Source organism: Rhinatrema bivittatum, chromosome 1 (genome assembly GCF_901001135.1).
Source record: "Rhinatrema bivittatum chromosome 1, aRhiBiv1.1, whole genome shotgun sequence".
NCBI classification, from domain to species: domain Eukaryota; kingdom Metazoa; phylum Chordata; class Amphibia; order Gymnophiona; family Rhinatrematidae; genus Rhinatrema; species Rhinatrema bivittatum.
This window is the reverse complement of record NC_042615.1, coordinates 114,366,393-114,392,807: the sequence shown is the minus strand read 5'-3', so window position 1 is coordinate 114,392,807 and position 26,415 is coordinate 114,366,393. Positions and strand designations below refer to the sequence as shown.

The following is a 26,415-nucleotide window of genomic DNA, read 5'->3' as shown; positions in this document are numbered from 1 at the left end:
TTACTTGATGATAAAGTTCATAATAAAGAGGTACTATTGGTCATCACTGCAATACATAGGAGTACATTTTAAAAGGAGCGCACATGGCCTACATGTGCACGCGCTACCCAGCGCACGCACATGTACGCCTGATTTTATAACTTGCGTGCACAAGTGCGTGCAAGTTATAAAATCAGGTATCTGCGCGTGCAAGGGGGTGCACAATTGTGCACCTTGTGCATGCTAAGCCGCACTTCCTTCCCCCGTTCCCCCTAACCTGATCTTCCCACCCCTTCCCCTAACCTTTCCCCTCCCAGCCCTACTCTAACCCCTCCACAAATGTTTATCTTACCTTTTGCACCTGCCTCTGGGCAGGCACAAGTTGGGCGCGCCGGCAGCCTGCTGGCACGCGATCCTCCCATAGAGCAGCAATGGCTGCTGTATCGGAGGCCTCTGGCCCTGCCAAACCCCACCCATGGACTGCCCCACCCCGCCCCTTTTTGCAAGCCCCGGGACTTACATGCGTCCCGAGGCTTTATGCGTGTTGCCGGCTCTTTTTAAAATAGGCCCGGTGCGCATAGACACATTTCCGCATGTAACCCTTTAAAAATCTGGCCCATAGTGTTCATACCACAGTCCTCACATTTTCATTGAAGGGTTGTTGTGATTTCTGCAGTTGATTGCATATACACATATACATATATACATACATACGTACACATATACTTTGTAGATTAGAAGATGTGGACCTTTTAATATGGTTGCATGCCCTATTTAAAAAAATATCTTCCTTTTTCTCTTCAATAGTGTATCCTCTATTCATACTTTCCATGGCTTAATATAATGTCTGATATGGAGTGGCACTAAGGATTGCTGATATTTATAATAGGAGAAGCTAAGTAAGGGGTGTTTTAAAAAAACATTAAAATTCATATTTTTTCAGGAATCAAACTCAGAGTGAACCAGAATTACCAAGCAACCTAGAGATTTATTAAAGCCCATTATACTGATGTTCAGCACCATGGTCTGGACAGCTCCTGTAATAGAGGAACAGATGCCCACATCAAAATTAATAGCTTCCACATTTTTTAGAATGCACTAAAAATTGGTATCTTAATTATATTTTATATTTTTTGATAATACTGATTTTCAGTATCATCCCACCAAGATAGCCAGATAAATTTATGGCTACCAAAGAGCAGTCCTAAATTTAGCTAGATGGGCTTAGGAAAACGTTGATATAGCCAGATATATTCATCAGTGTGCCTGTCGCACTAAATATCCAAGCAAGATTAGCCAGATAAATTTATCTGGTTGGCCAGCATTGGAATATGGACCTCCCTATATTTTTAATTATGTAAATAACAGGCAATATGTTTTATCCCAACAGTATATGAAATCAAAAGTGTGGTACACCTTTAGGGAATAAAGTTTTTTAAATTAATGTTCAGTTATAGAGATTACATCATTGGATATTTTTTCAGTCATATCTGCCTACAGTTTATTACTTTATGTAATTAAAATTATCACTTTTTATCATTTTAGAGTCCTTATATTTACAGCAGACAGTAGATTTCTCACAGTAGTCAAATGCCTCGTTATCTTGGTTTGTGCTAGATCTGTGACTCACAGTTTCCTGCCTCAGCAGTCTAGCACTTACATCAGCCGTTTCTGCTTAAGAAAACCTGAACTTTCAAAGCATCTTAAATTTCCACATTGCTTCTCTTCAGAATTTGGCATTATGTCTTAAAATGTGAGTTCTAATTTATCAAAGGCTTCCTCCCAGCCCCTCACCCCTGCATAGATGCGGGATTAGAGAAAATACTTGTTAAACCAGACCTGCAGTGTATGCAGGCAACATTCCATGAACTTCCACAGTGATGGTGACTTTGTATCAAGTCAGAATGACAACTTTCCTCACAATTCATTTATGTGTTATTGCACTTCAGTTTGGTTGTTCTTAGAAAAGAATGACCTCGATAAGGTTAATGATATCTTTATGCAACTTAAAAAAAAATGTACATTTACTGCAATTTCACCTTAAATGCTAAAAATGTTGCGCTCCTCCCGTGGCTGGTGCCATGGGAGGCACTTACCTTCAAGACCCGGAGGCCGCAACAGAAGCCGGGGCCTTGCCTGGGGCTGCCAACGCCGGGTACTTCTGCGGCCTTGCTGCCATCGTGCTGGTGCGACAGAAGCCGTGCCGGGCCTCTCCGAGGACCCAGGGGAGGGGTCCTCGCTCCTGCGGCAGGAAGCCGCTCCTCTGCCTCCTCTTTGTGGCTAGACGCTGCCAAAGTTGCCGGGGCCTGCCCTGAGGCCCAGCTCCTTCTTTCCAGCTCAGCATTGCAGTGGCAGCATGGCCGCTGTTTAGGGTCCTGGCCCTTCCTTCCTAAGGGCCGGGCCTGCAACTTCTGCACAGATTTAAAGGGCCAGCCAGGTGTGGTCCATCTGAACTCCTCCCAGGGAGTCGCCTGCTTCCTGCTGTATAAAAGGGCTTCTCCGTCAGTCAGTCCTTGCTTCGGCAAGGAGCTAGTCCTCCTTGGCTAGTCCTCCCAAGGACTTCTTGTTTGCAGCTCCTGCCTGGCATCTTGACCTTCTTCCATGGATCTTCGTTATCTTCCTGGTCTCTGTCCTGATGTTCTTTGATGTCCCGTGATGTTTCCAAGTTCCTGATATCCTGATGTTCCTTGATGTCTCATGATGTTTCCAAGTTCCGTGATGTTTCCAAGTTCCTTGATGTCCTGATGTCCCAAGTTCCGTCATGTTCCTGGTCCTAATGTTCCAGGCCTGGTGGGACCCATGCCTCCGGAGATTCCCTGCTTTTACTTTGAGTTTCCAAGCTCCAAGGTTTCATCTGTTTCCCAAGTTCCGACTCTGGAGGATCCAAGGGGTTTCCACTAACCTGTGCTATGAGACTTACTGAGCCTGTCCCGTTCTCCTCATGGTCTGCTTCCAGCCATCCAGCTGTGTAGGGCGCGAAGGAGACAGTGTGGTCTGGCTGTGAAGGGCACCTGAGGGTCTTGCTCATCCCTCTTGTTTCCTGTCTTCGTTCCAAGTTCCAGTCTTCTCTCCGTTCCAGCCTTCATTCCAAGCTCCAATGCCTACGACCTTCTTCCACTGTGACCTCTGTCCAGCCTGCAGCCTCTGTTACACCCTGTAGCAGGTCTGAAAGGGCATGGAATGGTCAGAGGACCATTCAGAGACCACCATTGTATTGATGGTCTCATGGGCGTGCAGGCCGGCAGAGGATTCAAGGTTCCTGACTCCCAGACTTGGACTGTCTTCACCGCAAGGGCACACATTCTCCTTGTTCCATGCTGGAGAGCCCTCAGTTGCGCTCTGTCCCATCGTCAGCACAGCAGGATTGCCAAGCCTTGAGCATCCCGAGCTCGAGGCTGACGCAAGCTCCAACAAAACATGAACAACTAAAATACATTGGAATAAAATAAATAAATAGCATAGATATCTGATTGACATCACAAGCCTGAGGAAGGAAAAAAAAATAAACCAATGTCTATTTTGCCCACCTTGGAGAGAAACCAAATAAGGCAAGTAAGGCAACTAAACCTTTGGAACAATTAATCTCTCAGTAGGAAAAAGAAAAACAAGAGACCACCATATTTTGCAATCAGAGGGCCTACAATAAATTATTTACTGGTCTATACTCTCCGTTCTTCCCCCCACCATAAGAAAAGCAAAAGGTTTACTGAGAATAGCTATTAACTGCAGCCTGATGCAGTTAATAGCAAATGCTCAGATCACAAAAATATGTACTTAGATCCCTATATATCTGATAAAGCACTTGCAGGCATATCAAAGAAAGAACTGAGCTCCAGTAGACACTGCAACTTGGCACTGCATCAGAACATAATAACATAAGATATCCCATACTGAGCCAGACCAAAGGTCCTTCAAGTCCAGTATCCTGTTTCCAACAGTGGCCAATCCAAGTCACAAGTACCTGGCAGGATCCCAAATGTTGGCACATTCTATGCTACTTATCCCGAGGATAAGCAGTGGATTTCCCCAAGTCCACCTTAATAATGATTAATGGATTTTTCTTCCAGGAACTTTTCCAAATCTTTTTAAAATCCATCTATACTAACAGCTTTCATCACATCCTCTGGCAATGAATTCCAGACAATAATTATATGTTGAGTAAAAAAATATTTTCTACTATTTCTCTTAAATGTATAAGTCTTATAGTCTTTGTACTCTTTGAAAGCGTAAACCAATTCATGTTTATCTGTTCCAATCCACTCTATTTTATAGACCTCTATCATATATTCCCTCAGCTGTCTTCTTCTCCATGCTGAAGAGCCCTAACCTGTTTTATGCTTTTGCTGAGTCACATCAAGGAATATCCAGATCTTGTCCCAGAAGCAATTGATCACGATATTGAAAATATTGCTTCATGATCCAGTTCCAACATTAGTACAACCAGGAAAGTCACAGAGGACAAGCCATACTTTCTAGTTGTATGTAATAGTTGATAACATTTAAACTGTCCAAAGCATGTTGATTCGCTCGTTAATCCTCTCCTGCCATTCCTTTCATTGTCAGAGGAAGATATTATGCATTGGTAATCAGTAGTAATAAGACCACAGAGTATTACAAAACCTCAGTGATATATTTTCTAAACATTTCTAAAGGAGAACTGAACTGAGATTTTTGAAGATGTAAAAGTCTGAGATGTAAGCCCCTAATGGTATGTTTCTAAGAGTCCATTTTAGAGTGCAAAACCAAATTTTCCTTAATTCTAGCATTTACAGCTTGAACCTCAGATAACTAAGACCCAAGCATGCCAGTTTTTTTTTAGAGTGGTCATATAATACTGCATCAAGAAATGAAAATTTTCACTCTACTTCTCTAAATGGACCTAGGACTTTATAAAACATCAAGGAAAAAATATCTCCTAGAAATTCAAGCGCTGTCCACAAGGAATCCGTGGCAATTATTGAGGTCTTATCACATACTTGCTCATTGCTTCTGGTAAGCGAGATATCCAATTCCTAGAAGCTACCACAACTACATCACTGCTCAATTCTAGAGAAATTCCAGATGAATGGAGACAACTTTCCCCCCATGTTCCTCCCCATGTTCCTCAAGGCAGACTCTATGGCAAGCAGCCTGTTCAATGCTCCACTTTGACCTGATGTCTGCGCTGGCTGCATCATCCCTCTTATATCCAGAACTAGCTGCTCTGTTGGCAAAACTGCTCTGGGTTGATTTCTGGTAATTTAGGTACCACTCGGTGCAGGGTGGAGCAGCCATGTCCCACGATTCAACTTTGCTTTAATCTCAAATGGAGTCTGCACTAAGTCCGCCAAAGAGTTGCCCATGACTTCTTGCCTGCTCAGAGCACAAATCAGTCCATCCCACTGACAAGTACTGGAGAGGGCTTGGAGGGAAGTACCTTAACTTTCCTTTTCCTCTTTACTATATTAAGGTAAGAAGCTTTGCCTTAGATGATAGAAAGAAGAGGAACTGAGCAGTCCTCCTCTGTGGATGCCATCTTGGCTCCCTCGATATCTCTATGTACTTTAAAGATATGTAGCGAGGAAGACTTGTGCTAAACATTAGTGTATTACTGAGCAGAAGTCTTTAAAGTGCGTTATAACTTCAGATTTGTCAGCTGGAGGCAGAGCCACCTTTAGGCTGGAATTGGTCCTGGTGCGGGTAATAACATATATTTATTTATTTATTTATTTATTAGGTTTTTTTTGTATACCGGCATTCATGTAGAACACAGCACGTTGGTTTACCTTAATGGGCAAATATAAGTTAAAACATATAGGGCCCTTCATTCCATTACTATGCTAGGTATGTCTACCTCTTTCTCTTCAACCCTTTCCTCACCTCTCCCTCCCTCCCCCTTGCTGTCCACTCTCTCTGTTTCCTTTTGTTCTTCCTTTCTTGCTCTCAGTTCTCTGTTTCTCCCTGGCTCTTTCTTCTGTGTTCCCCTCTCTAGGGAGCCCTTGCCCTACCCCAGCTTCTCTCAACCCTCTCTTTCTTCCTCCGCTTGCTTTCATGTCTGATTCTGTCCCTTTCCATTTATTAGTCACTGTGAGGACCCAGGAAACACATCATCAAGGTAATTAAACTCATATGGCTGTATCCAGGGTAAACCAGTGGAGACACTAGAAATAAAATTAAGAATTCTACATGAAAAAATAATAAATGATAACAGACAAGAAGGGGAGAAATTGGAGAGAGTGCAGTGCATATAGCAACACTGAAAAGGTAAATATTTCAGTTTTCAAACACTACTCATGCTATCCAGAAACAAAAAAGCGGTGCTAGAGCCTACGTGACTCACAAACAGAACAGAAGGCAGGGGCTTCAGAAAGTCAGGAATTCTGCAATACAGTGTGCAAGCTCCCAATCATCCAGACATATTCAGCAACAGCTATCAAAACGGAAGGGAAAAAAAGCTGCTTACTTTAGAGGGGACAGGTGTTTCAGGCAGACTAAAATGTGAATCAGAAAACCAGAAACTCTAGGAAAGAATAATGTTTCTGTAGGAATAAAAGAGAAAAGCTTCTCATGTGTCCAGGAGATGACCTGGTGACTATGCGAGTGCCTTAACACAGCATTTCAATTCAGAAAACAAGGAGAGCGATTAGAGAAAACCTGCTAAAACTGAAGATGGAAAGATTACAGGAAAACTACTAAAGGAAAGGATTGTAGAGCATCTTGAATCCAACAGATTTGCAGGACCTCAGGCAGCATGATTTTGTCAGAGGGAGGTCATGTCAAACAAATCTGAACAGTTTCTTTGGCTGGGTAACAGACACAAGACAGGGTTGAATTAGCAGAGGTTTAAAACTTGTGAGGAGTAGCACCAGTTGCAAAGGCTTCATCCCTGGCTAGTGTCCATTCACACATCTTTTGCATACATTCATAATTCAATCATCTGTTAAAAAAAAACACAAACAATCTGTCTAAGATGGAGAGTTCAACAAAACATGTTCCCTCATGCCTGGATCACAAATGGCCGGCCAGCATGCAGGCTGAAACTCTCAGGGAGTTGCCTTGGTAAATAAATGTAAATATCAATAGGTGAACAGTTTGTTGATGGGTGTGATTGGGCAGGGAAGGGCAGGGAGGAGAGAGTGTGAGGGCTGGAAGAAAAGTACATGTTTTTAAACGTAGCTAGGGTGCAGTCCTATGGAATGGAACTATAATCACAAAAAACGCAGCTGGGTAGCCAGAGAATTGGACTGGGGAAAGCATCGGATAGTGGGTTCAACTCAGAAGAGTTATTAAAAAAAGACTAAGCAGCATCAGTGTGGGTCCTATGATGAGAACGGGCTAAAAGCTGGCTGAGTGATAAACAAGGAACAGAAAGTTAAAACTGAAATGGCACAGGGATCCCAAGTCCACTTCTATTCAATATTTTCATAAGTGATATTTTTGAAAGCTAGTAGGAAAGGTTTGTCTTTTTATAGATTACACTAAGGCAGTGGTTCCCAACCCTGTCCTGGGGACCCCCTAGCCAGTCGGGTTTTCAGGATATCCACAGTGAATATGCATGAGAGAACATTTGCATGAACTGCCTCCATAACATGCAGATTCTCTCACGCATATTCATTGTGGATATCCTGAAAATCCAACTGGCTGGGGGTCCCCAGGACAGGGTTAGGAACCACTGCACTAAGGTATGTGACAAAGTGGATACTTCAGATGGAATAGAGAATTTGAAGCATGGGGTAATGAAACTGAAAGGCTGGATGATTATTTGGCAACTGAGATTTAATTCAAAATAAAGCAAAGCCATATATTTTAAGTACATAAACCCAAGGGAGCAGTGCATAATGGTAGTGTGGTAATGATACTATACAACGACCTCTACACCATTATTTTAATAATATCATTCCGTTATTATATTGTTACTCATATACAGTTGTGCTCATAAGTTTACATACCTCTGGCAGAATTTGTAAGATGTGTAGCATTTTAAGAAAACATGAGTGATCAGACAAAACACGTCTGTTATTTTTAATTTATTTCAAATTAAACTATTATGCATTACAGAATAGCGCAATCATTAAAAAAAACACAAAGTAATAAAGGAAATAATAACATTTCTTAGTTCTTAATATTATGTATTACTCCTTTTACATCAATGACAGCTTGCAATCTTTTGTGATAGTTGTGAATGATGACCTTTATTTTCTCATGTGGTAAAGCTGCCCATTCCTCTTGGTAAAAAGCCTCCAGGTCCTGTAAATTCTTTGGTTGTCTAGCATGAACTTCATGTTTGAGCGCTTCTCAAAGTGGCTCAATGATGTTGAGGTCAGGAGACTGTGATGGCCACTCCTGAACTGCCACTTTATTCTACTATAGCCACTGAAGAGTTGACTTGGCCTTATGTTTCAGATTATTGTCATATTGGAAAGTCCAAGTGCATCCCATGCGCAGCTTCCTGGCTGATGAATCAAAATTTTCTCCAGTATTTTCTGCTAAGTTGCTGCATTCATCTGCCATCAATTTTAACTAAATTTCCTGTGCCGCTGTAGCTCACCTCCCACCTCCAAATCAGGAGAGATCCACCTCCATGCTTCATGGTAGGGATGGTGTGCTTCTCTTTATAGGCCTCCAAACATAGGGGTAGATTTTCAAACCAGCGTGAGCGCGTCCATGTGCGCGTGCTACCCAGCGTGCACACATGGGCACGTGATTTTATAACATATGCACGCAGGCGCGCGCATGTTATAAAATTGGGGGTTGGTGCGCGCAAAGGGGTGCTCAATTGTGCAACTTGCGTGTGCCGAGCCCGCACCGAGCCGCGCTGCCTTCCCCCATTCCCTACCCCCACCCCACCTTCTCTTCCCCTACCTCCCCCACCCTTTCCCCCCTACCTTTTTCTCTTTTTTTCTTTTATTGCAAAACTTACTTCAGCCCTGGGGCTGAAGTAAGTTGCGCGGGCACGCGATCCCCGGCACATCGGCAAATGGCCGTGAGCCTCTGACCCCACCCTGCCCCGCCCCAGGACCGCTCCACCCATTTTTGCAAGCCCCAGGACTTACACACGTCCCGGGGGTTTATGTGCATCACTGAGCCTTTTGAAAATTCGGCCCATAGCGTTTATGGTTGTGACCATAAAGTTCAGTTTTAGTCTCATCACTTCAAATTATTTTGTTCTGGAAGTTTTGAGGCTTCTCTAGGTGCTGTTTGTCATATTGTAAGCAGGCTGTTTTGTGGTGTTGGTGCAGCAATGACCTTTTTCTGGCAACCCTACCATGCAGCCCATTTTTGTTCAAGTATCTCCTTATTGTGCATGCTGAAACACCCATACCACTTTGTTTTAGAAAAGTCTGTATTTCAGTAGAAATTGCTTGTGGGTTTTTCTTTGCATCCCAACACAGTTTCCTGGCAGTTAATCTGTGCCAGGCTAGATGAAAGGGGGGGCCGGTACAGTGCCATTAAATGCTGTCCTGGGGACTTATTTCTGCTCATCAGAGCAGGTAAATTACAAGACAAAAAAAAGGGTTAGGCTACATTTGGGGATTGGAGTGGAGAGGGGAAAAGGGAGGAAGGTTAGGTAGAGGGATAGGGAAGTTCCCTCCCAGTCTGCTCCTTAATTGGAGCGAACTGGGAGGGAACTGTTAAGAAGCCTGATTGCGTCACTGCGCATAATTGCAAAAAAAAATCCCCCCCCCACCATGTGCGGAGGAGGCCACCCACCTGCACATGCATGCGCGGACTTTAAAAGCCGGCGTGCAAGTGTGCACAGGAATTGTATTTTATAACAAACGCACGCTGATACACACATGTTATAAAATAGCCGTGGGGGCCTTTTAAAATCTGGCCTTTAATGAAGAGGTAGATATAATTGGCAACTCAGAGATCTGGTGTTGCGTCCGTCGGTCACAGATGACCGTTCTGCCTTACCTCTTTTCTACCCTTTTCCTCCTCCTTGGGCAAGATGGCTGCCTCCAGTGCCGAGTGCCGAAACCCTCGGCATCTCCAACTCAGCATGGGCGTCCCAGTCCGCCATGCTCCTTCCCGTGGCCTCCTAGGGCACGCGCGCACATTGCCTATGCTTAAGTACACATCATGGCGGGAACCTCAGGGGTGTCCCCACCACATGACATCAATACCTCCGGGTATTTAAGCCTCCTCTATGCTACCTTCTTTGAGCTAGCAAGGACTTCGGTTTAGCTACTCTGACCACTCTAAGCTGCTCGCTTAGACGCCTCGCTACCCTCCGGGGATTCTCACTCCTACGAAGCTCTAGGCACCCGCTCCTCGGGGGCCTCTCGCTTCCACCAACCCTTCAGGGTTTCTACTAACTAGACAACCACTCCTCGGGGGTCTCTCTCTATTTATTTCAGGATCTTCTGTGCTATCAGGTACTTGCTCCTTGAGGGCCTATCAGTCCAGTGTATCCTGCACCACGGACCTTTGTTCTCACCACCTCCATTGCCAGGAAGACGTCCGCACTACATTCCTGTGAGTACCTCTATGATCCAATTCTCCAACTCCACCTACCAGGTTCGGCTTTCCCGCACTGCGGGTCTCTATCCACCTTGAACATCTGGGTGAGACTTCTACATCTGAGACTGTCTGAACGTATTGGCACCTTGCTGGACTTCAGTGCCTTTCCTTCCTGCTTCATGCCATCTATCTACAGCAGTACAATAAAGCTTTCCACCTACAAGTGTCTGCTCTCTGAGTTTAGCCTATCGCTGTGGTTCCCCATGGGGCCCCTCCCCGTGGGAGGAGTCATCTCCACTGCACCTAAGGATCCACATGATGCCACAAACACAATAGATTGCTAACTCCATGGACTCGGCTCAGCTCGCGGCCTTGCAGGCCATACCTGGCCTAGCCCAGCGGATCACGGAACAACAAAAGTCTTTGGAGAGCCTAGCTACTGCTTTCAATCAGTTACATGCTCAACTGAATTCTTCAGCAACTCCTGTGAAAGAATTGCTGTCTCCAGTGGTGACCCTCAAGACCATTGTACCCTTATCCACACCTACCCGCTTTACGGGTGAAGCCAGGATGTGTAGAGGGTTTATTAATCAATGCAGCATGCATTTTGCATTACAGCCTATCCTCTTTCCCACTGAAGCTTCCAAGACCACCTACATCCTATCGTTTCTAGAGGGACGAGCCTTGGCTTGGGCTTCACTGTTATGGGAACGTGAAGATCCTATCCTGAATGACCTACCAGGAATTATAAAACTTTTCAAGTCTGTCTTTGATGACCCGGCTTGCCAGACTGTTGCTGGATCTGCTTTTCTCAATCTCCAGCAAGGTAAATAGCCACTCACAGACTTTGCGATCGAATTTAAGACTTTAGCATCTGAACTACATTGGGACACTGGATGTCTATGTGCCATATTCATGGAGGGCCTCAACTCTCGCTTGAAAGTGGTTCGCGATTTTCCTGATACCCTTGAGTCCCTGATGGAACTGGCTGGGAGACTTGACCGCCATATCCGAGACCGAACTCAGGACGCTAAGAGTCCACGAAACTCCACGGTGGGGGCTAACCTTCCTAAACCTGTGCCTATTGCTTCCATCCTACCGTCTGCTTCCTTAGAAGAGGAAGAGCCTATGCAACTAGGCCAAAGCCATTTAACTTCCAAGGAGAGACGTTTTCGCAAACACATGGGGTTATGCATGTATTGTGGCCAATCGGGCCATGCTGTCCAAACCTGTCCCATCTGTCTGGGAAAACTGACAGGCCTAGGATCTGCAGGAGGACTTCTCCTGGGCCTCACCTCTCCTACTCCTCCATTATCCTTACCAGTATCTCTGCTCTGCGGAGGCCTTGAATTTCAGACTCTCACTCTCATTGACTCCGGTGCCAGAGGTAATTTTATTTTGAAGCACTTAGTTGAACATCTACGGATTCCTACCACATCAATAGCTAAGCCTTTGCTATTGTCCTCTATCCATGGAGAACCACTTCCTGGAGAAATTTCATTGACTACTCAGTGTGCACCGGAGCTTTACACTCTGAATCCATCTCATTTCTCGTATTAGAAAAGGCCATGCATGCATCCAGTGGTACTTGAACTGCCTTGGCTTCAAGATCATATGCCACAATTTAATTGGGCCACGTTGGAACTGTCCCGGTGGGGGCCTGACTGCCATGGCCGGTGCCTCGTGGAGGTTTCATCGCTCATTTGCATGCCCACTACTCCATCGTTTCCTGGCTTACCTCCACAATATGCCTCCTTCCAGGATGTTTTCTCAAAACAAGCAGCAGATGTACTTCCACCATTCCAAATTAGACCTTAAAGGAGCTTACATCTTGGTGCGTATTCATGAAGGAGATGAATGGAAGACTGCTTTTAACACCCGTGATGGACACTTTGGATATCTCATCATGCCCTTCGGTTTGAGTAACACACCTGTAGTCTTTCAAAATATGATGAACGACATCTTACGGGACTTACTTTATCGATGCGTAGTAGTATATCTTGATGATATATTGATCTTCTCTCAAGATCTGCAAACCCATCAGGCGGATGTCAAGAAAGTTTTAAGACGCCTGCGTGAGTACCACCTATATGCAAAGCTTGAAAAGTGCGATTTCCACAAGGAGTCTGTACCCTTCCTGGGATACATTTTTTCTAAAAATGGGTTTCAGATGGACCCCAAGAAGTTAAAAAGTATCCGGGACTGGCCCCAACCTACAGGCCTGAAGGCACTGCGCCGCTTCTTGGGCTTCACCAATTACTATCAATCCTTTATTAAAAACTACTCATCACTGACTGTCCCTCTAACTGCTATGACCAAGAAGGGAGCCAATCCCGCCAATTGGTCTCCAGAAGCCATATCAGCTTTTCTGATGCTCAAAGAGGCTTTTCAAAAGAAGCCGTGCCTCCACCATCCTGACCCACATCGTCCATTCATCGTCGAGGTTGATGCTTCAGATGTTGGTGTGGGAATGGTGTTAAGCCAGTATAGTGAGTCTAATGTGCTCCATCCTTGCTCTTTCTTCTCAAAGCGGTTCTCGCCTGCCAAAAGAAATTATGGAATTGGAGATAAAGAATTACTCACAATCAAGCTTGCCTTTGAAGAGTGGCATCCTTGGCTGGAAGGCGCACAACACCAAATAGTAGTGTACACCGATCACAAGAATTTGGTGTACCTCAGACATGCTCAACGACTCAATCACCGTCAAGCAAGATGGTCCCTGTTCTCTAACAGATTTGGCTTCCTTCTGAAGTATCATCCAGGAGAGAAGAACACTTAGGCTGATGCCTTGTCACAATCCTTCTCCCCTCAGGATGTGCCAGATGAACCCTGTCACATCATTGAACCCGGTAGAGTGGTTCTTGCAGCCACTCATGCGGTACCTGACGGGAAGACGGTGGTGGCCAGAAATCTAAGGAAGAAACTGTTGAAGTTGGTGCACGATTCCTGTCTGGCCGGCCATCTGGGACAGAATCGTACCCTAGCTATGTTACAACGGTACTATTGGTGGCCAACCATGAAAAAGGACTTACAAGCTTATGTGGGTTCCTGTGCTGTCTGTGCCAAGCAAAAACCGCCAGCCGGACATCCTTGGAGTTTGTTACAACCTCTACCATCTCCGGATAAACTCTGGACAATTATTGCAACCGATTTCATGGTAGACCTGCCACCATCCAATGGAAACACCATTTGGGTCACAGTTGACTGTTTCTCCAAAATGGCACATTTTGTAGCATTACCAGGATTACCCTCTGCTATGGAGTTAGCAAAACCCTTTATTAAACACATCTTCTGCCTTCATGGGATGCCCAAGCATATCCTATCCGACAGAGGAGTACAATTTACTGCGAAGTTTTGGAGAGCTTTATGTAAAAAATTTGACATCGCCTTGGACTTAACTTCTGTTTACCAACCTCAGTCTAACAGTCAGACTGAGAAGATGAATAGGAAGCTGAAGCAATTTCTGCAATCCTATGTGAATTCAAGACAGAACGATTGGGCTGAATTACTACCTTGGGCAGAATTTGCTATTAACTCGCATCCTGCTACTTCTATGGGGTCTTCTCCCTTCCAGCTTGTCTACGGATGACAACCGCTGCCTCCTCTGCCAATTCCATTATCAGTGGTTTCTCCTGCTGCACAGACCACTGCGACAGAGCTATCTCAACTTTGGAAGCAAATGAAGGAGCTACTCCTCAAAGTAGGACAGAAAAGAAAAAGAACCTACGATGCTCATCATCGAAAGGCACCACATTTTCAGCCTGGAGACAAAGTCTGGTTAAGTACCAAGTATCTTTGTTATGGTTAAGCGATGTTTGGGTGGATCCTTGGGTACTGTGGCAGATGACCACGCCCATGGGGAGGAGCCCCATGAGGAGCCACAGTACTAGGCTAGACTCAGAATGTACAAACACAGTTAGTTCTTTATTATACAGCTTGAAGAGTACCACCAGAGGTGGCAGTAGTGAGGCAGTCTGGTAGTAGCAGTCTCAGGGACCTCGGCAGAGGGAGCCCTACTCACCCCGTTGGTATAGGGAGGTTCCGAAGCAGGTTTCCCAGCAAGGTAGTACTGCGGATGAGACAGACTGAGAGTTAGAGTACTCACTAGGTGTTTGCTGTAGGTATGCGATTCCACCAGGTTGAAGAAGAAAGTGCAGGCACCGAGGCAGGGAGAGCAGGCCCTCAAGGAGCGAGTACCTGTTCCCTGTAAGGCACCTGAAATAAAGCAGAGGGCCCCCGATGAGCGGGTACCCAGGTTAGCAGTTACTCCAAAGGGCAGAGAGAGAGCTTCCAGTGGCAGCACGGAAGCGGCATAGTAGCTTAGACAGGAACAGATTCGAGTCCATGCTAACTCAACGAGCTAGCAAATTAGAATAGGTTATATACCCAGATGGCATGACATCATCAAGGGGGAACGCCCCCGAGGTTTGTGCCAAGGTTGGAATAAAGATGTGGGTGATGCACGCGCGCACCCTAGTAGGTACCTGGGAGGAGCATAGTAGAAGGCTCCGCCATAGCTGTTCCGGGGATGCCGGAGAGGTTGGTTTGTAGACACGGTGGTAGCCATCTTTCCTAGGTAAGCGGGAGGAGCCGTGAACAAGGTGAGGCAAATGGGGCAAAGCCGTTTAGCACTGACAGATGCAACAGTACCCCCCTTCAAAGGGCGTCCACGCTGTTTCCTACCAGGTCTTGGTTTCTGAGGATGCAATTTATGGAAGTCCTGTAGTATCTCTTTATCCAGTATATTAGCCATAGGAGTCCAAGAGTTTTCTTCAGGTCCATGACCCTCCCATGATAGGAGGTATTCCCATACGCTGCCTCTTTTTCTCACATCTTTTTCTTGCCTCTGACATCCGGATCCGACCCGGCGCTTCATCGTAGAGGTCGATGCCTCAGATGTAGGCATTGGGGCCGTGCTAAGCCAATCTGGTGACTCTAAGACCTTATACCCCTGTTCTTTTTTCTCCCGACGCTTCTCACCAGTGGAGAAGAACTACGGCATAGGGGATAAAGAACTCCTGGCAATAAAGATGGCATTCGAGGAGTGGCGCCCCTGATTTGAAGGTGCACAACATCAGATCACAGTTTTCACAGATCATAAAAATCTGGAGTACCTCCATCACGCTCAGCACCTAAACCATAGGCAGGCGAGATGGTCCCTGTTCAAGAGATTTGACTTTGTGCTGAAATACCGTCCTGGAGATAAGAACGTTAGAGCAGATGCCATATCTCGCTCATTCCTCTCTGAGGATGTACCTGATGAACCCTAACATATCATTGACCCGAAAAGAGTTATCTTATCAGCTACTCACCCAGTACCTGCGGGTAAGACCGTTGTATCCAAGAACCTAAGGAAAAAGCTGTTAGCATGGCTCATGATTCTAAACTGGCTGGACACCCTAGTCAACGCAGAACTTTGGCTAAACTTCAGAAGTACTACTGGTGGCCCACCATGAAGGAAGACACGTTCTCCTACTTTGCTTCTTGTTCCAACTGTGCCAGACAGAAACCACTGCCCGGTCATCCTTGGGGCCTTCTTCAACCCTTGCCAGTGCCAGATGAGCCCTGGACTCACATTGCTACAGACTTTGAGGTAGACTTACCACTGTCGGGAGGCAACAACACCATCTGGGTAACAGTGGATCATTTCTCGAAGATGGCCCACTTCGTGGCTCTCCTTGGCTTGCCCTCAGCCATGGAGCTTGCAAAGCTTTTCATCACGCACATCTTTCGCCTACACGGCATGCCAAAGCACATCGTCTCTGACAGTGGAGCTCAATTTACAGCTAAGTTCTGGAAAGCATTGTGCAAGAAGTTTGATATCTCTCTCAACTTTATTTCTGCATACCATCCTCAGTCAAACGGGCAAACGGAGAGAATAAATAGGACACTCAAGCAGTTCATTCATGCCTATGTTGGCACACGTCAAAATGATTGGGCTGAACTGTTGCCCTGGGCTGAATTCGCCATCATTTCTCATCCAGCAACATCAACTGGATCAAAACCATTTGAAGTGGTCTACGGATGACTACCATTACCACCCTTACCACTTCCACTTTCAGTGTCGTCCCTGGCAGCTCAATCTACTGCCAAAGATATCCAACAACTATGGACTAAAACTAAAAAGATGCTTTGTAAAGCAGGACAAAGAGCAAAGAGAGGCTATGATGCTCACCACTGCAAAGCTCCAGAATTCCAGCCTGGCGACAAAGTCTGGCTGTCTACAAAACATCTAAGACTCAAGCTACCATCAGCTCATTTTGCTCCTCATTTCGTCGGACCCTTTCCCATTCTCCGACGACTAGGTACTCTTACGTACAGTCTGAAACTTCCACCAGCAATAAAGATTCATAATGCGTTCCATGTCTCACTACTGAAACCGCTAGTCCTTAGCGAGTTATCCTCCAAGACACCGGAACCTATAGATGCAGAAGAAGACATCAAATACAAAGTAGACGCTATTCTTGATGTGAGAAAGAGAGGCAGAGTATGGGAATACCTCCTTTCATGGGAGGGTTATGGACCTGAAGAAAATACTTGGGAACCTTTGCAAATATCATGGATAAAGAAATGCTTCAGCAATTCCACAGAATGCATCCTCAGAAACCAAGACCAGATAGGAGGTCTGGAGGGGGCACTTTGAAGGGGGGGGGGGGGGTACTGTTGCGTCCGTTGGTCTCAGACGGCTTCGACCCTTGTGCCTCACCTTTTTCTCTGCTCTCCCCGCTAGCCTTGGGAAGATGGCGTCTGCAAGCCGCATTCTCCGGCGTCCCCAGAACGGCTATGGAAAAGCCTCAAGCCATGTTTTTCCTAAAGGCCTCCTAGGGTGCGCACGTGCACACCACCCTCGTCTTTATCCACATCATGGCGGGAATCTCGGGGGCATCCCCCTCGAGTGACATCACACCATCCAGGTATTTAGCCTACGCTTGTTTGCTAGCTCATTGAGTTAGCAAGGATTGGACTCGTCCGGTCTAAGCTACTCTGCCGCTTCCGTGCTGCCGCTGGAAGCTCTCTCTGCCCTTCGGGGTATTCTCTAACCTGGGTACCCGCTCCTCGGGGGCCCTCTGCTTTCTTTCAGGTGCCTTACTGGTATCAGATACTCGCTCCTCGAGGACCTGCTCTCCCTGCCTTGGTGCCTGTTACCATCTACTTCTGCCTGGTGGAATCGTCAACTTACAGCTGCCATCTAGTGAGTAATCTAATTCTCAGTCTGTCTCATCTACAGCTCTGCCGTGCTGGGAGACCTACACCTGGATATCCCTATATCATCTTGGTGAGACGGGTCCCCTCTACCGAGGGTCCTTGGACTGCTACTTCTGGATTACCTCACTACTGCCACCTCTGGTGGTATACATCAGCTGTACAATAAAAGACATAACTCTGTGTTTGTGCGTCCTGAGTCTAGCCCAGTACTGTGGCTCCCCGCGGGGCTCTTCCCCATGGGCGTGGTCATCTGCCACAGTACTCAAGAATCCACTCAAACACCTCAAACCATAACAGGATCAAATTGATGAAGAAGTGGTACTATATGTTAAAGAAGACATTGAGTCAAACAGAATAGGAGTTTTTCAGGAAACAAAATGTACTGTAGAATTCTTATGGAAGGAAATTCCATGTGAAAAGGGGGATAAAATATCGTTGGGCATGTATTACTGTCCACCTAGCCAGAATGACCAGACAGATAATAAAATGCAAACAGAAATTAATGAAGCCTACAAAATTAGCAGCATAGTAATAATGATGACTTCATTTACCCGATACTGACTGGGTAAATACCATATGCGGAAATGCTAAAGAGGTGAAGATTCTAGATGAAATGAATGACTGCTTCAAGGAGCAGTTGGTACAAGAATCAACAAGAAGAGGAGCTATTTTAGACCTAGTCCTTAGTGGAACACAGGATTTGGTGTGAGAGATAATAGTTTTGGGGCCACTTGGCAACAGTAATCATAAATGATCAAGGTATAAATAAACATGTGGGTAAAGGTGAGCCAGTTGATATAGTGAATCTGGATTTCCAGAAAGCGTTTGACAAAGTCCCTCATGAGAGACTTCTGAGGAATTAAAAAGTCATGGTATAGGAGTCAATATTCTGTTGTGGCTTGAGAACTAGTTAAAAGACAGAAAACAGAAAGTAAGGCTAAATGGTCAGTGTTCTCAATGGATAAAGGTGAATGGTGAAGTATCTCAGGGATCAGTTCTGGGACCACTGAGCCCTTGTGCTGTGGGAAGGCTGGTGTAGCCTAGTAGGTGTACCTACTAGTCTCCTGCCAATAGCGTGTGAACACACCCTAATCTGGGACAAACTGGAACTTCAACTAATCCAGCCCTGTTCCCCACAGGTTGAGCCCTTGGGTTCCAGGGGCTGGCAGGACTTAGATGGATCCTGAGGGCGAACCAAGAGAGAGTCCATGGATGGGCCAAGAGTCAGGGCAGGCAGCAGGCAGGGTGGAGTCAGGATACAAAGTAAGGCCAGGTACAGAAAGGTGAATTGTGAAGTATCTCAGGGATTTAAGAGAAAGGTGATTTATGGAGTGCCTCAGTTTGGTCCTGGGGCTGATCTTGTTCAATATCATTATGAGTGTTATTGTGTAAGGATTTGGAGGAAAACAATTGTCTTTTTGTGGATGATGCTGAAATCTACAACATAGTGGACACGCTTGAGGGAGCAGATAGTATGCAAAATGATTTAAGAAAGCTTGAAAATTGGTTAACTGCTTGGCAGCTTGGTTTCAATCCAAAAAATTCTGTTATGTATTTTGGGTGCAGAAACCCCTGATAAGTGTCGAGATGCTGATGGCCATAAAGCAGGAAATAGACCTTAGGGTGCTTTATATCTGATGATTTCAAGAGAGGGAAACAGTGCAACAAAGCGGTGGCCAGAAGTGGAGTGAAACTAATGTTAGAGAATTGAGGATTGGGAATCAACCAAACCATAGAGAATTAGTATACATTTATATATCTTTATTGAGTGTTTGTATTGTGAAAATGTAGGGGTTAATATTCAGCTGCTGAGCGGCTTGGTAAGTTAGCTGGATATACTTAACCTGCTAACTTAACCAGGATATTCAGCGGCACAGCAGCACCGCTGAATATCCCCAGCTATCTTAAAGTTAGTCAGATAAGGATATCCAGCTAACTTTAGGACAGCCCTATAGCACGACTAGACTCAGCTGGATAAGTTAACTGGCTAACTCCGATAATCCTCTTTGGAACACCTACCACCCACCCTAGGAATGCCCCTGATTTATCTGGCTAAATTCTAGCCAGATAACTCATTATCTGGCTAGAATTTAGCCAGATAAATCATCAAATATCATGGCTAATGTTTCAGTTATCCGTCTAAATGGCTTTTGAATATTGGTCTCCCAGTTTAAATGCAGTTTCTTTGAATCCACTGGATAGTCAGAAAGTTTTGGTTTACTCTCTTTTCAGCATTTAAAGGAGTAGGATTTATTTTTACAATCAAGTTAATATTCCATTAATAATTGACAGTAATAATCACAACATTCAGCATTCATTGTTACATACCCTGTTTATAATTTCTTTACAAGAATAATATGTATCAGAGAGTATTGTTGTCCTAAACTATTCAACATTTGATATCCGTAAACTTACATATTTTGGCAGTTAAGCTTGGCCAGGCTCTGCATTGGGATGCTCTCTTTCTTCTATCTTCTGTTACTCAGCATGCTGTTTTTCTGTGGGGGCTCCTGGAGATAGTTCTGTGATTACTCTGTTGTTTGCAAAGGGCCTGTGTTGTTCTTGCTTGTATAGAGTTATTGTTGCTTGCAGGAAAGGAGATTGCTAGAGATTGAGAACAACCAAGTGTGAGAGTCTGCCACAGTGAGAGCCAGGGCCCCTTGTCCTTGTTCCTCTTTTTATTTTATCCTGCAGATAACCCAATCACGTGACAAGACAAGATAGAGGCAAGACCAGATTTTCATTAGTTATTGAGATAGTTGGTGGATAATATTGAAGATACATTCACTGATTCGGGTCAGGCTGTCAGTTCAGTTAGACCACACCTAGGAGCTGATGATGATGAGATTGCAGGTTGCCCACCAGTGTTCCCTTTAAGCTGCGCGCATGCATAGCTGCACAGAGTTCTTCATGTAGCCACACATGCCGCATCTCAGCCCGTGTATGACCCAACCTGAGAACAGAAGAAGTGGGAGTGTCTACTTGTGAGCCAGCCCTGTGATATTCAAAACTCATGGGGTTTGTATTTCCTTTATGCTGATCCCACAATGCACAAGATCAGCATAGAGGAATTATTAGCCCCTTATGTTTCCAACATGCTGCAGGGCCGACACATGACAATTGAACCCTGCTCTCCTGTACTGCAATATTTCCCATTATCAAGCAAGGTCCAGAGGAAGAGAAAGAAAGAAACTCCATTGGGGCCAGCAGCCAAAGAAACAAAGGAGTGAGACTAAGAAGCCCTTGCAAAAGAGAGAAAGCATGTGTGTGTGTGTGTGGGTGTGTGTGTGAGTGAGTGAGTGAGTGAGAGAGAGAGAGCAGTTAACAGAGTGTATGAGTGAAAGAGAAAGTGTGTGTGTATGTTTGAGATTGGAAATCACAAGTTCCCAGGTATGATGGAAAGGGAATTTTTTAAAATCCTTAGTAGTTTTGATTATTGGGTGTTATTTCATATGTATGCTGTTTTGAAATATTTTATTGGTGTTTGGGAAATTTTTAAAAAATGTTAAAGAGTTTTTAATTTTTGGATTTTATTCTATTCAACAGTTATTTTGAAATATTTATTCTTTTTATTGGTATGGTTTTATTATTATTGATTTATATTTTTTATTTTGTTTAATATGTTATAAAAATGGTAATGGTTCTGTTTCCATTGTTGCATTGTATACAGTCTGCCTTGTTGCAGTTTCTATTTCAGTTATTGTCTTCATGTTTCTATTTATAATTTGTGATCTATTTATTCTGTATTTGGTGTGGTGTGTTCTGCATATGTGACTGAGGTGACTTAATCTGCTAGTGTTTAGTTTCTGTGTAGGGATCTATAGCAGTTTGGCTTTTTCTGTTTTCCTAATAGGAGGTATATTGATGTTTTAGGACATGGTACAATATTTACAGTGTTGCCTTTTCATACGAAGGGTTGTTAGTGTTTGAATGCTGGCAGTTAGTGCTGTTTTGGTATGGGAGGTTCACTTTATTCTAATTGTCATTCCATTTATTCATGACTTTCTGCAGGCCAAGCCAACACCCAACACTACTTACAGTAGTATGGAGATACTTTTGTACTGCAAAATAGTGCTAGCTACAAGGCCAGCCAGAGCCATTTTTACATACTAGTAGGTAGGGCAGGAGTACCTGGGAATTGCTCCTGCCCCGATGCAGTTGCGTAACATTAGCTTACTGTATGAGGAGTTAGAAAAATGTAATTTGTGTGTTAAAAATGTGTGCTGAAATCCAACGCACGGTTTCTTAATGCCCAGATTACTGCATCAGCCTGCGGGTGGACTCCCAATAGAGCAAGAAACCTAAAACAGGTTTCACGCCAAAGGAATCACTCCTGGAAAACGTTTTAGAGCCTCCTCATGCTGCTCCAAGCTCTGCTCCCTCTTAGAGTCCCAGGTATTCCAATCTTCAGTCTTGGACTCCTTCAGAAGAGAGAGCCAGAAGGAGTCAGACATTTCTAAGCTCTGACCCTTTTGTTCAACCTCCAGAACTTTAGACCCTTCCCAGTTGGGAGTGCCAGAATACCACCAAATGCCCACTCTTCTTTCATCTCATAGCTGTGTCTGTATGGCGACACTTGCATCACAAGTAAAGAGTCCTTCGACCCCCTTACATAAATAAATTGAAGTATATATATGTGCAGAAAATGGCCTGTCCCATCTCTTCTAAACTTATCAAAATAAAGGCAGGGATCAATTTGACCGGGATCCATTTTCTTTTCAGATTACCTGGTACTACTACTATATTCATTGAAAAATAAACTATATTTTCACTAACTATGTTGTTGACCTCGAGATTCAGCCAGTAATTATTTAAAATGGTTCATTGTAGATCGGTGGCTGGCTGCATTCCTGGCAGGAGGGGCAGAGAGACAGCCTTCCTGTGCCTCCCTGGGGCTGGGGATAATAGTATCTTCTGCAGCTTCTTGGGGCAGACAGGAAGGGAGACAGGACCTGCCTGTGGTCCCTGGTTTTCCTATACTAAGAGGCTGTAATCACTTGAAAAAAAATGTTAGATTTCTGGATATAACAAACAGGTAGATAAAACAAATTGTAAGATCTCTATTTGCTCCCATTATTTGATTGTGGAATGATTTGAATGTAACCCTTGAGACTCTTGGGGTGTTCTCTAACCCGAGCGAAGAACTGGTGTTTCAACTTCTGGGATACTAAACTTAAGACAGCATGAGAAAAGTACCGAGGATCCTCAGCAGTGAGAAAACAAGGGTGAATTCAGAGCTTGAGTAGGGTCCACAGTATTGCAGTAGGAAGGAAAAGGGCCAGGCTGGATGCACCTTGCATTTGTTACTTGCTCTCCTAGTCTGTTTCTAGCAATCAGCGATATGCTGAATCCTTTGCAAATGAGCAAGTGCAAAGTTTGTGCGTTAAGTTCAACCGCGTACTTTACACTTGCTATTTGAGCAGGGGACTGAAAAAAGGGGGCAACAGAGCATGTTTACTTTTGGAAACCCCTTGCACGCAAGCTCTTGTCCTCTTCCAACCTAAATATGCCCACAGGAAGGTCGTCTTCTAATGTAGCCGAAAGGGCATGCGCTATGGAGCCAGCACATACTTCTAACTGCATTTGAAGAGGACAACTTTTGGTCAGGCCATTTTATCCAGCTAAATACTGTATCTATTTATCCTTGTAAATGCCTTTGAAATTTGCCCCCTAAAAGCCATACTACTGTTATTTCCAGAGAACAGCATCATCATCTCACAGAATGTTTTATGTTAATAGCTCTTTTTTTCTGAGCAGTTTGGACTTTGTGCTTAATTGAAGACATTGCTGGATTGCTGCAAGCCTTTTGTGACTCCCCATTGAGTTTGACTCAATCATTATGAAACAATTTTACTTGGTTAATCCCATGATCTTCATTTCATTTTCTGCAAAAGCAGGACCAAGGTCCTGTCCAGTGTGGTGTACTAAAAACCATAATCCAACATCAATATGTAACGCATCATAACATATCCTCCTATTAACCTCAACCCCAAAATGGCACATCCCATTTAGCCATGCAGAGGCCAACACTTACTCTTCCTTGAATATACTGGGATCCTCAAATATACAGATATCATATCCAGTGTAATCGAATATGCCATACAGCTTTAACTCCAGAAGCCCCATTTACCCAGCACCCGATTTTTAATTTTTTTCTGAATGCCCTATAATCAAGCTCCAGTCTAATCTCAGCTAGAAGGGAGTGTCACAGCTGGGGATCCTTCCACTGAGAAGGCCCTATTTCAATATTTTACCTTCTGGTTCTGGTTCTTTGAGGTCCAAAGTCACATTAATGAAGACTTTGTAAGAGCTGAAAGATCTGTGTTTTTTTCCTTGCAGGTCGCCACTGTGAAGTACATCAAATGGTTGGAAACTATATGTGGGACCAGAAGACGAATAAATCTTTTGATATTGGTATAACTGAAGAAAGCTGGCTGCCTCTTTGGTGGGATGGATCCGAGCCTCTCTGGGTCACAATGGAAAAACTGAAAAAGAAGGTTTTTATGTATTACTGGCCTGGTTAGTATCTGGAATTGCAGTGTCATTTATTTATTTATTTATTATTTAAAAACGTTTCTATACCGTCGTTTAGTGGTATACTATCACAACGGTTCACAGATAGACACATAAATAAGTCTGGTTTGGATTATAAATTAGCTAGTAGGTGCCAATAAATTTTCAGTTACATGATTCAAATAATATACGCTATCTGGCTCGTGGATTGGAAATTCCATTTATATGACTAATAGACTATCCATATATGAGATATACTGTCACAAACAAGAATGTATCATTTTACTTGATACAGATACAGATACAAGCTGCTTTATGTTAGATTGAGGGTGGATATTGTACTTTTACATTCAAACTATATGACAACCCATGACATTGTCTTAATTGTGAAATGTTAAAAACTACTCAAAGCAAGTAATAGTGCTCACTCTTTATCAACTTAAAAGTTGTACTACTAAGTCATTAGTTTTGAAATTCCTGAAGTTGTTCCCTCACAATGCCGAACTTTGGTAAGCAGCCATACCTTAGAACAGTGCCACAAATTGGCTCACATGGATTGAAAATCTGATTACCTCCTACAGCATGTGTGCTGTTGTTTGTGACATCAGGTCGTAGAGGAGATGGGTGGGCACCTTAAACAATTTAAAAAAAGAATGAATTAAGAGTTCAAGTTCTCATTAATGTTGGGTAGGCATTACTGCTTTTCTTGTGTGTACTCTGTCGTACTTCAAGTACACAGAAAAGAAACATGGCAATTCTCCGCAGATAAGGACCATCGATCCATACTGTCTGCCTACTTGCTTCTGCTTAATGTCTTGGCTTCCAAAGCAGTAAGTTGTATTTTGGTTTTTGCTAAAAAAAAAAACAAAAAACTGGTTTGAAATCTGACATTTTAATTTGTTGTGATTTGGAAATAGTTTTTAAAACTGAAAATCCCAACCTTCCTGTTTTTCAGTAAAGACCCTTCTAAGGGAAAAAAGGCTTTTCTAAAACTGTCCGCTGCCATTAGACAATGATATATTTTCTTAAGAGGTTACAAAGGGTAGTTAGGTAAATAGGTAGAAAACATTTAACTTAAAAAATCAAAACAGAAATAAAAGGAATATGAATGATGGGAATGGTGCAATGTAATAATTGCGGGGAAGCAGTCTTTAGAGAGATTTTGAGGTTTCAGGGTTGCCCTATCTGTGTCAGTATTCAGTTTTTGGACTGAAGATGGCTTTAGCTCAGAAAAGACGTAACCAGAATTAAAAGATAGTTTCCCCATCCATATCCAGAGTCTTGCACATTTTTTCTCACTACCACAAAGTATCCAAAGAACCAGAAGCAAATGGATTATGGTAGATTTTGTAGGATAAATACGGTACTATAACTCACAGAAAAATTCTCCAAATTATGCCACTACAGGACACATTCACTGTGTCAACAGCAAAAGATAGCTCCACAAAGACATATGAAAAATGAATGAAACTTCAGAATAGTGTTGGAATAACCCAAAAGAGGAAGAAACATCTTCTGGTGGAGCACGTGATCATGAGAAGAACTGATCTGGGGGCAGGACTTGAGGGAAACAAATGTCTACTGGACTCCTCGGTACAATTCATATTCTCAGTATTGCTGGAGTAGGAAAAAAGAGAAGGTGAGGTTGATGCCATAGTCCACTTGGAAACTATCCTGGCTAGGAACCAAGACATTTTAGTACAAGAAAAATTTAAGAAATTTGGGGAAGGTGTTAGGTAAAGGATGAAGACCATAGCATTTTTTTTGTTATTACCACTGTATGTTATGTCACATCTGAATGGCTGTAAAGTCAAGGTATGGAAAATGGTTTGGAATGCTTTAGAGACTAGAGTTGTACATGGAAGGTTAAAACAATATGCCATAGAGGTAGTCTGCATCTGCCTGAGAGAGGAACCAAGATTCTAGGTGAATGGTTCAGATCTTACATTGAAAGAAATGTAAGCAAGAGAGGGAACAGATGGGAGCTGATTTTGTCTGGTTGTCCCATATACAAACAAATGATGTTAGTTGAGAAACAAAAGAAGGTGTGCATTTATAAAAAAAAACAAAACAGGGAGGATAAGCTGGAAGGTATGAAAATTTTCAGAAGCAAGACAGGAAAGCAGAAATATCTGGAAGACTATGAGAACAATATTCAGTCTAGGTAATAATATTCCAAACTGGCAAGCCCTAATGGCAAAGACAGATCTAGATATTGTTGCAATTACAAAGACATGGTTCAACAAGTCCCATGACTGGGAAATGGCCATTCCT

At 43.8% G+C, this 26,415-nt stretch overlaps 1 protein-coding gene across 2 annotated transcripts in view; it reads left to right on the top strand.

Annotated features, from left to right (window-relative positions):
• ENPP6 (ectonucleotide pyrophosphatase/phosphodiesterase 6) overlaps positions 1-26,415 on the top strand; it is a 224,355-nt gene that overhangs the window by 85,602 nt on the left and 112,338 nt on the right. For both annotated transcript variants that reach the window (XM_029584122.1, XM_029584058.1), the window contains exon 2: positions 23,968-24,147. In XM_029584122.1, the coding sequence (XP_029439982.1) occupies positions 23,968-24,147 (180 nt within the window). The remainder of the gene's footprint in view (positions 1-23,967; positions 24,148-26,415) is intronic.